Source organism: Phalacrocorax aristotelis, chromosome 14 (genome assembly GCF_949628215.1).
Source record: "Phalacrocorax aristotelis chromosome 14, bGulAri2.1, whole genome shotgun sequence".
Classification (NCBI taxonomy): Eukaryota; Metazoa; Chordata; class Aves; order Suliformes; family Phalacrocoracidae; genus Phalacrocorax; species Phalacrocorax aristotelis.
In genome coordinates, this window is record NC_134289.1 from 16,692,894 (window position 1) to 16,703,861 (window position 10,968).

Consider the following 10,968-nt stretch of genomic DNA (forward strand, 5'->3'; position numbering starts at 1 on the left):
AAAGGGCGCCTTCTGTTGGGTGTTCCAAAATTAATCACACATTAATTTCAACTGAAACAGCAGCTATTTCAAGATCATATGTAATTGCACACAGATGTTTGGCTTAGAGCTGCCCACCATCCCAGTACTCAGGACAAGGTCCAAATTTCTTGCAATCTCGAAGTCCCTACTGCACAGACAGCTGATTTTGCCTCTACTCAGTGTGGCCATATATCAGTTTGTTGCTTTTTACATCCATCCTTAGTAGCTTCAGAAGGGCCAAGAACAAAGAAAAGCGGTGGAGAGCCAAACCCATCCGGACAAGAGGTTACATCTGGAAGGAATGTCCTGCCAGATTTGAGGACAAAGCTAAGTTCATGCTTTCCATTTTTTGCATTCAGGGTACTTTCATATAAACTAAATACAACAATCCTTCACAAAGTCAGAGCATTATGGCCTTTCCCTGAATGTTAACACAAGGACAAAATAAGGTGCTCCAAGAGCAAGGGGATGATATAACAAAGCCTTCAGCTTCACTTAGGGAAGGACTTCTGCTGAGAAGGCTCTCCAGCGTCTTGGGGGTTTCATGTCAAGGTATGTCTCAGTAAAGAAGAGCCTGACTGTCCTGCATTGACCCACAGACCTGATAGCTAAATCCTGTGTAAACACATGGAAGGAGAGGTATATTCCGAGACATCCAAGCCCAGTGCTGTGGGCAGAATGGCAGACAAGGGAAGAGGTGGTCTTATTCGTAGCTACGAAGGAAGATGGAGACTCCCTTTTTACAAGGAGAGGACAAGGGGGGATGGACACAAGTTGCTTTTGGGGAGATTCTGGTTGGACACGAGAGGAAAATTTTTCACAGTGAGGACAGTCACCATTGGAATAATCTCCCCAGGGAAGGGGTCGACTCGGCCATGTTGGACACCTTTAAGAGTCGGCTGGACAGGGTGCTGGGCCATCTTGTCTAGACTGTGCTCCTCCTAGAAAGGTTGGACTAGATGATGATCCCTGAGGTCCCTCCCAGCCTGGGATTCTTTCTAGTGAGGTTACACCTGTGGGTTAATGCATAACAGAGCTGGTCTGAAAGCCAGATTTGTGTCTCCTGTTTGTTTCAAAGACAGCTCCTGGGGGCGGGGGGAGGAAGTCAGTAACACAGCTTTACCAAAGTCATGCTTACAGACTATTACAGGTTTAGAAGATGCTAGGTGTGGAAGGTCAGCATTTTGAAGCAAATGGAGGTATGCCATACAAATGTTGGAGGCACACAGGGCTTGGAGATCATTCTTCTGGAGTTCGGGTTTCTCTACTTGAAAGCTTTCAAGCCGCAGATAAACTGAATTCTCAGTCGCTGCGTTTGAGGTAGAGGCCAATGAAAGTTTTGCAGCTGAAAAGGCCAGGATTAAACATGAGTGTCACATTTCTGACAGAACTTGATTAGCAACAAAAGATCTGGGTTTACGTTTTAAAAAAACCTGCTAGTAAAGCCTCAGCTTGAGCCTCCACCCAGAAGCGTGAGAAAAGTAAACTAAATTAAACTTATACCTGCTCGGTCAGTTAGTTTTCCTCATTCATGAGCACAAATCAATCAGCTTAAAAAGCACTAGTTTACCAAAGGAAAAAAAGAAGAACAAAACAGAGAAAAAAGTAACGTATTAAGGACATGTATGTAGTGCTTGCAGTATAACTTTACCCATTTTTGCAGGTCTCTCCTCCGCTGGATCTGGCCAGCCAGTTGCACCCCTCACAGCAGAGCTTGGCTGCATGTCCCTCGGCCCCTCTAAATAAGTACTGCAGCACTGGTGCTTGCAGTTTCTCTTATTTCACCTTTTAGGCCAGAACATATATGGCAATGGGAATGAACAGTCTCTTTTTATACAGGAGGCTCTTAAAACAGTTTCTTCTCTAAATCCACAGAATTTTAACAATTTCTGTTTCATGAAAGACTCTAAACAAAGTCACATTGTTTTCTCCTGCATACAATTTCAGCCCTCTGATACTGGAAATTATTGCCTTGTGTTAGGGTGACCTCTCAACCTGAGTACTCCTAAGCCCAGTTAATTAGCCCAGACTTTAATACATGGTTTCAAACAGCTCTTCATGATAAGACTCTTGATAAAATAAAATAAAGCAAACCCTCTCCCCATCACAGTGAATCAGTGCATGTGGAATAAAGGTGGTTCAGACCTGAGCAAGGGTTCCTTCCATTCAGTGCCCTTTTTCTACAGGGGATGATATCAGCAGCAAGCTTCTCTGAGGTTGCTTTCTCTTCTGGACTCCTTTGGTAGAGTCTGTGCTCTGCATGTCAGCTTCCAGGCTTACAAAAAGCACCAGCATTTCTCATGTTTTGCCCTGTTGCTCCATCACCGACAGCTTCGCAGCCCCCTGCCAGGAGTCACGCGCCCCGCAGACCAGAAGCACAGGCACTGCCGCACTTGAAAGGACCCACCGCTATTGCAGTTTGACAGGATAGCTCCCCAACATGTGGCTCACCAGACCTTCCTATATAAATTAACTCAGTGGCTTACAAGTTTCACCTGACAACCATTATACTCACATTCTTTGTTCTCTTTTCAGCAGCAGGAGGTATCATACAATATGTGGCAGGTGTATTGTATTAACACATTGGCGAAAACAGTGACTGCAATAGAAGAGATTAAACATACACATACAGTTAGGCTCAGATCATTTTACTTGGTGAAAAAACAGTAGCTTCAAGAAATACATTTCTCTAGATTATTGGTGATAGGCAAGAGATCATCATCCACTTGGTGTTTAACCTCCAGGGGACCATGTTGGCAGGGTGTGTTGGTGCATTTCTGACCCTTCCACGGCTCTGTTTTTAAGCACCTCAAAGTAACGGTGAGACAGTTGTTCCTGGGAGCTAGTCGCCATTCCTCTTGCACCGGACAGGTTTCTGTTTTTCCTTTATTGGGCTTTAAGCACTCATAATGAACCAGCAGATGCAGCTGACTGCTGCTGCTGCGCCGAGGACACTGCTGAGGGCAGTCACGGCCGTCTCTTGACGGGCGTCCTGCGGGCAGGGGGCTGCTGCCGCATGTGGCTGACACCCCCAGCTCTGGGGAGCCAACTGGAACCAGTAAGGAACCAGTAAGGCTCGGTTCGGTACATGCATTCTTTTTCAACTGGCTGTGTCTGTCAGGGCAATGCAGAGGCGAGCGGCCAGCCCTGGGCAGGAGTTCGGGGTATGCTGCAGCACGGGGGGCGGCCTGGCTTGGCGGCGGGAGCTGCTGCCCAGCACCTGCCCCAGCCCATCTCCCGCCTGCCTCGTGACCGCCGTCGGGGCTGGCAGCACCCCAGCGCACAGCGCCGTGCCTCTGGCCGCGGGGAGCGGGGGCTGCCCCGGCTCTTGGCATGTCTGGGGCGGAGGCGCTGGGCCCCCAGGAACCCGCAGGCGCTGGGGCATGCACGGGAGATGTCCCCTCCCTTAAAGAAATCGAGCAGCTCCTGAACACGGGGCGGTCCTCTTGCAACCATGTTGATGAAGTGTGGCCTAATCTCTTCTTAGGAGACCTGTAAGTACAGCTGTATGGACACACCTCTGCCATACGTTCTGTTAGCATGCCTGATAGCATAGTGTGGCTTTAAACAGGTCATGGTTTTGCTAATTGATGCCTTTTACACTGCAGGCAGTGCAGTTTCTGAGATAAAATTATGCCTAAGCTGGTACTTGCTTCTCGGTTAGCCCTCAGAAGCAATGCATGGGCTGAGGCTCTAGCAAATGGCTTGGGAGATGCAATCAGAGTGTCTCCTGCTCCACAAATATCTCTGCACCCATCTCAATTTGTCTTTTCCTTAGAGTTACAGCTCACAACAGATTTGTTCTGTGGAAGATGGGCGTGACCCATGTGTTAAATGCTGCCCACGGCACGGCGTACAGCCACGGAGGCCAGGACTTCTACGGAGCGACCATTCATTACTACGGTGTACCAGCCCATGACCTCCCAGGCTTTGATATAAGCCAGTTCTTTTTCTCTGCAGCACAGTTTATCCACAATGCCCTGAACACGCCAGGAGGTATGAAATTATCGTTGGTCGCATTTCCATGTGAGTTGGTAGCCCCTTGTAACAGGTTGGCCCCACAAGTGGTGGTGGACAAGTCGGTCCATGGTCTCCGGCCAGCCGCTGGTCACCTGTGCGGTGGGAGGAGGGAGCGCTGGGTGCGTGCGTGTAGCTCTGACTAGGTCCCAAAAAGCTGATATGAGAAAAAAGATGACCAGTGCAGGAGAGAGACCAGGGCAGAGAGGAGAAGAGACAGAGTAGGGAGAAAAATATCTGGAAGGAAAGGCTGGTTCAAAAAGGGAGAAGGAAACCCATACATTTAAAATGGACACCTTCTCTTGAGACCCTCTCATGGCAGCTTCATTTTTAAGAACAAATTAATAAAGAGACAAAAGTCCTGGTTTCTACGGCCGCCAACTGCATGGAGAGGCTCATATATTGCAGATGAGCTTCTCGTGTGAACCAGGCCTGCAGGGCTGTGCCCCCAAGGAGATTTATAGCATGTTGAACAGGAGACTGAGCTTCTTGGCACTGGTGCAATAAAATACTAATTAACCTGTATTACATGAAAGACCATTTCTTAGCATGAGTAAACTGGCGTTAATGGAGCTGTCTCAATCTGTATCCCAGGTTCTGCCTTCGAAAGAGAATTACAGGTGCAGCAAATTGCCTTATTATGCAATGGTACTAGGCCAGTCGTTTTTCTTGGTGGCTAATGTGTTAGTGCCATCCTTTCAGGCCAGATTCTAGCATTCTTCACCTAAGTAAGCCCCTCTGAAACCAGTGGGTCTGATTTTCCTCTTGCTCACAACAAAACAACTTAATTACTCTCCCTCATTACAGAACAACTCTCATTACAGGCTTTTCTTTGATTTACCAGAGTTTCTGAGATCAGATTGGGATCTCATGGCACTTCTCATACAAGTGAGTGTAACAATTGCAAATCAGACTTAATTGTTAGCAGTGCACGTGATCTGTCAGAAGGGTGAGAAATACATCATGTCTGCGGTGTTACTCTGAGCAAGCTGGAGAAGGCACAAAGGGTTTGCCTTCCCTTTAAATTAAAATTCATCTGCTGCTTCTCTTCTATGGTTATAATTATTTTTTAATTTTTTTTTTAATCAGCAAAAATTCTGGTACATTGTGCAGTTGGAGTAAGCAGGTCAGCTTCCCTAGTCCTAGCATATCTGATGATAAATCACCACCTCTCGTTGGTTGAAGCCATCAAAACAGTGAAGCAACATCGATGGATTTCACCCAATCGTGGCTTTCTGAAACACCTGCGAAATTTGGATGTTCAGCTACGGCAAAAAAAGGACGGCTGAAAGGGCAAACCCATTTACCTTCACTGTTCTGAGTTTCAGCCTTCACAGCCATTGTGCACATACAGCTTCCTATGATCAACGCATGTTGAAAAAATGAAGAAAATTGTGCATCAAAGAAAAAAGTCAACAGAACTGTAGACGGATTAATTTTGATAGCTCAATTTCTCCAAGACCAGCGCAGTCAACATGAGCACCGTAAGGACTGTGCGCTGCAGAGCTGCTGCACCTAGCGTGGTGCTATCAGATGACTCCTCTGGTTGAGATGGACTGAGTGCGTTCCTGGTTTGTGCTAATGCCAGAGGCAAGTTCAATAATTGCACCTAGCAGTACAGTAAGCTTGAGTCCCCCTTACTTGGGAGTGTAACTTGACCAGCTTCCTCATTTGGTTACAGTTCTCATAAGAAAAGCTTTTTGTGTTTTAGGGCTGGTGATGTGGTGAGGGCAATTTCTTAGGAGCCCAGGCACCGCTACAGAAACATTCCTCTTTCACTGGTCTGCTAAACATTGCAGCGCTACAGAAAACTGTGACAGCCTGGAGACCCCACACCAGCAGAACAAACTTCTGTGCAGCGCTCTCTGCAGTCTCTGGGTCAGCAAACCCACAAACCTTTCCTAGTGTAAATATATTTTCGGCAAGATAATGTATATTATGGAGTATATTGAGGACATAAAAAAAAACCATGTCAGACCTTCAAACCATTTTGTAAGCTTGAGTTCATCAGTTCACTCTCCCTCCAAATTATCCCAAATCAGTTCTGAGTAAGTGGCTTTGAATCATCTCTGGTTTAACAGCAGGTAGGAACTTAGCTAGCTTACATCAATGGCTAGGCTTAATTGTTACAAATTCGTTTTAAGCTGTTTTGAGGGTGTCACTTTTCCTATCACCAGTTAATCGGTACTTACACCAATATGATTTTTATTACAGCCACAGCATTTGAAATTCATGCTACCACTCTGCCTGAAAATTATCTTGTTGCCTTGCAGTGAACCATGAAGCAATAATCGAATCTATTTTTGCCCTGTGCTACTGGTTTGATTTATTGATTAGCTGACCTTATAAACCTTCCCTGCCAGATTAAGTAAATACATTTCTGCTTGCTTGTTAGCATTTGAAGCACCACTTCTGATCATTTTCTTCTCTGCTGGAAGAGACTTGCAAGGTTATTAGAAGACTTAAGTAGTGTTGACTTGTGGGTTGAACCGCTTCCTTCCCAGACCCCCGTATCCTCCGTAATTCTTGGAGAGGTTCTGACACAAATGCTGATTCTACCTAGCACTTATGGGAATGTAGACATCCCTCCCTATTTCAGTGTACACAAATGCTTTGCAAAATAAGCATATTTAAGATCCTTTCAGAGGTCTGTGCAAATGTCTGTTCAGATTTTCCAAAATCTTGCCCAAGAGCTCCAGTGAAGAGAGAAAGGGAAGACACTGTAGTGTAAAAAGATCAAATAGAAAATCACATTTAAAATCCAACGGTGCTGGGACGATCTTTATACCTCACAAAGCAGCAGAGTGGTGGAGGAGGAGCTGGGTTTGCTTTGAAGTTCTCCATTAGAATTAATAGGGATTTATATGAGTTAATATTTCATTATAATTTATACTTCAGTCACGTTGCAGTAGATTTTAGTCTGGAAACATTTGAAGACATGGCATTGAAAAATCTGAAATTCATGTGAGTGAAATAATGCATCTTAATGGCTTTAGGCTGGGCAAAATTAGACACATGTGAGCAAGATTAATGGAGCCTCCCATCAGGATAATGCTTTGCGTGCCCCTGAACATCTGTCCCGCAAAGCCACAGCTGTGAAAGCTGCTCCTGTTGTAAATTAGTACCTGCTCTCGGAGCTACTGCTCATCCTGGGAGAGCATTGTTTCTCCTGGGCAGAGAAGAGAAGAGCACAGAGCGACGCTGAGTCAGTACGGCGTCCATGCCACCGATGAGATGGTAGTGATCCTGCACAGCAAGACTAACTTACCCCAGTGGAGGGAATGAATTAGTTAGAAGCTCTTTTCAAGGGCACTGGCAAATCACAGAAGTGTGTTAAATCTGCAGAGTTAGCACTGCCTATATTTCCTGCCTGCCCGTATTGCTCCCTTCCTTATACGCAGCTTAGCTTTGGCTCCAGGTCTGCTCAGGGGAAAAGATTCCAGTCAGCATGAGCAAAAGTGACAGAGTTAGTCCTATAACATCATAAAACGGAACGGACGGTCTGCCGTGCTGCGCTAGAAGGAGAAGAGACCTCTCACTTGTCACTGACACTATCCGTACTGCAGGTCATGATGGGACATGACATTAGTGCTTCACTGTTTTCCACTGTCAGCAGGAAAACTTGTATTTCAAACATTGCTCTGGCAAGTTAGGCTAAGGAACCGAAACAAAAGGAAAATACTGCCTCGCCAGTGGCACTTTGTTCAGAAACCGCACGTCTGTCAGCAGGGCCTGCACAACACGGCAGACTGAAGGCCCTGAATGTTAACTCCTAACTGAGGGAGGGTCCCGTTGTGAAAGACACTGAAGTACCTACAGGTAAGCCGGGCAGAGCACCTAGGCTCACACAGCGGTGCCGCGTACCCTGCCGGGAGCCCGCAGCGGCTGCCAGCCGGACGAGGAGCCGATTACCTTCCATCTCCTCTGAGGCACACAGACCTTCCTGCCCCAGGCGTGCCTTATCATACCATGGAGTCTCTCCTCAATCTGTTGTTAATTTCTTTATCCCTTTTCAAGTAGTTTTTTTTTTAGTATTTAGCTGAAGGATGCATCTGATGAAGCCCACAGCGGAGTGCGTACAGCTCAGGAACAAGCTCCTCCTGTGGGAAAGGACTATTCCAGAAAGAAGAGTTAGACCTCCTTTAAAGATGATATGAAAACCAATTTCTTGTTCTTTTAAGACACCTTACCAAGTGGGTCATGTGGGCTAGCGCCGGCTCAGCCGAGGCTGCAAGCGTGTGCCTGTCAGCAGAGAGCACGGTGAAAGGAACTGCCCCATCTGTGGCAGACTTAAATCTGCTTAAAGCAATCACAAAACCCCAGTGTCACCTGAAGGGTGCCGTGTAAAATTCCAGCGGAAACTTCCCTTCATTTTATTTTCCAGTAGAAGAACTGAGAGCATCAGATGAAGTCTGTAGAAGCCAGGTCTGAAACAAGAGCGAGGGGTTTAGGGGAGCTTGTGTAACGCCTTGCCACAGGATGCTGCAGAGGATAAAAGCCTGTAAATGTTCAGGGGGTAACTGGAAAGCTTTATGGAAGAAAAATCCATTCAGGGTTACAAATACTTGAAACTCCATCCAGAGCTGTAAGCTCATGAGCTGCAGCCAGCTGGGAGAGTGTTAGAAAGCGGTATAATTCATGCTTGTGTGTTCTGGAGGCATCCGCTTACAGCCACAGTCAGGTGCAGGGTAGCGGGCTCGATGGACCTTTGGTGAGGCCCAGACAGCTGCTCTCATGGTCTTTATTTTGAACTGGCCCCTAGTGTGAGCCATCCCCTTTCCCGGTAGTTTATTATTAGAACTGGGTCACATGAGGCACCTGGGATGGTGTCTCGGTTGCGTTGACCGACATGTCTTTCACGAGGCAAGCTCTGTGCTGGCAGGCACAGCAATATAGCTTACATGGGGAGGGCAGTAGCAGGGTGGTTTTTTGCATAAGATTCGCTTAATGCAGGCTTTTCATTTCTGTGGCTGTTCCCTGTTCCCTCAGGGACGTAGCGCTGAGCTAATCCAGGGAGGCGTCGAGGCGCGTGCCGTATTTAGGGACGGCCACCTGCTTGGGAACATCAAGCGGCAGCAAAGAGCACGCTTCAGCGGAAAATCTCCCCGGTGGATTCTGCAGCAGCACCCAGCTGGCTCCCCCCGGCCCAAATCTGCGTGTGGCCGCCGGAGGGCTCAGCGCCTGCAGAGGGTCAGACCCCATCAGCCCAGGAGTGCCCGAGCCTGGCACCGCCCCGGCCCGGGAACAGCCAGATATTCGGGACAGCTGCAAGGTGGAATTAAATCACGTGGGTGAAGAGTGGCCTAATCTCTACATAGGCAATATGTAAGTGTTATTTGAGGCTGAGCTGTTCTGCAGGGCTGGGGAAGACAGTGCTTGTTAACATAGGCTGTCCAACTACTTTATTTAGCGTGGTTAAACTTCATTGCCTTGAAATAGACTTAGGATTAGCACAGAGGAAAGCAAAAGGACTGTCCCGTAAAGAAGGAACCTACAGAACAGAATAAAATTAATTAAAAAGAGAACAAGACTCTCTTTATTGCTTTGCATTATTTTATAATTATTCAACATATAGATTTTATAAATGCTGCAACAGTTACCATATAAAGCACACGACAGACTCATGATCCTGAGTAGCCTCAAAATTGAGCTACGATTGGTTTTTACCTTTCTCAGTTTATTTTTAACTAGCATGGAAATGTTCACATTAAAAAGAAGTATTCTAACTTTTGCTGTTTGTATGACAACTTGTTTTGCAGTTGAAATTTCTGACAAAAAAATATGGATATTCTGAACGACAGCAGACCTCACTGTTTATTTCTCAAACCTGTGCAGATGGTTGTTTCACTCTGGGGCATGGGGAAAGCACGCGGTCATCTGCGCTCTACTTGCCTAGTGCCCAGTGTTATACCAGAACAAGTTCCTCCCGCCACCAGCAGGTTGCAAACTTGTTGAAATATCTGGAAAGTACAATTACAATAATTCCTAAACGAGAGAAGCAGGAGGAACTAACGATCCTTTGGCTAACTGCCCATTGATCACAGCTAAAAGTGGACGTTCTTTTAGCTACGAAAAAGGAAAGCCTGAAAATGAGCTAGATGACGCTGGAGAAATAAACCCAGATTTTCTAAACACAGCTTACGAATTGCAGCCTGCTTCCTAATCTCACCGCGTTTCTAATCAGAAGCATGACACACCGCAGATGAGGCCTGTGCAGAGCGGGTGGCTGCCCACCAGTGCCCACCAGTGCGCAGCCAGGAGCACGGCTGTGCTGGCCGGGCCCTGGGTGGGGAAAGGCAGAAGCCAGCACCAGACGCAGTACTGCGCCGAACTGCTTTGGTGGCGAGAGCGGGAAACCAGCCTTTGCCTTTCCAGTTAAACCTCATAACCGTACTTGGAAATCAACTGTTTTACTTTATTAGAACCATTTGGAGAAATAAGGATTTGCAGAATTGAGCCAAACAGGGAGTAAAAGCAAAGATTTGAGACTCCATAAAAATCACTGAAATCATAATGTCTTAACACCGCCATTTGCTTTTAGACATTATTCTAAAACCAGTTTTAAGACCTCCTTTTAAAACCTGTGAGAATATATGTTCCAAATTGTTCTTGCGTGTTTATTTTCAATTGCATTCTATCTCCTGAAAAAAATGGTGGGCAAAAACGTGTAGATAACAACCGTGTGTACACGTAGTAAGGAAAAGATGCATTTGGAGAACATTCATCTAGAGGAATAAAGATGTAAACAGGTTTGTTTGCTAATGCAACAGCTGATTTCTAATACTGAGTTTAAATACAGAGTTACTGGGTGTGATCAGTGAAACTGGAAGTTTATAAAGTGCTATAAATGGAAAGCTCTTTATTCTGCCAACATCAGTAACACAACTATGAACAAACCTGAGAATAAGGCTTCATGGCTTCTTTCTGAGG

General features: G+C 46.2%; 1 protein-coding gene across 1 annotated transcript; it reads left to right on the forward strand.

Annotated features, from left to right (window-relative positions):
• Window positions 1–3,279: 3,279 nt before the first annotated feature.
• On the forward strand, window positions 3,280–6,609 carry DUSP13A (dual specificity phosphatase 13A). Its single transcript, XM_075109645.1, has 3 exons — window positions 3,280–3,515; window positions 3,800–4,017; window positions 5,128–6,609. Exons 1-3 carry the CDS (start codon window positions 3,355–3,357, stop codon window positions 5,325–5,327), a joined length of 579 nt encoding a protein of 192 aa, XP_074965746.1. The 5' UTR covers window positions 3,280–3,354; the 3' UTR covers window positions 5,328–6,609.
• The last annotated feature ends 4,359 nt before the right edge of the window (window positions 6,610–10,968 follow it).

Excerpts from the sequence above, each read along its gene's own strand:
- DUSP13A (XM_075109645.1), top strand. The coding sequence starts at position 3,355 with ATGTCTGGGGCGGAGGCGCTGGGCCCCCAGGAACCCGCAGGCGCTGGG. Across the intron at positions 3,516-3,799 it reads AATCTCTTCTTAGGAGACCT|AGTTACAGCTCACAACAGAT; the intron begins GTAAGTACAGCT and ends TCTTTTCCTTAG. Across the intron at positions 4,018-5,127 it reads TGCCCTGAACACGCCAGGAG|CAAAAATTCTGGTACATTGT; the intron begins GTATGAAATTAT and ends TTTTTTAATCAG.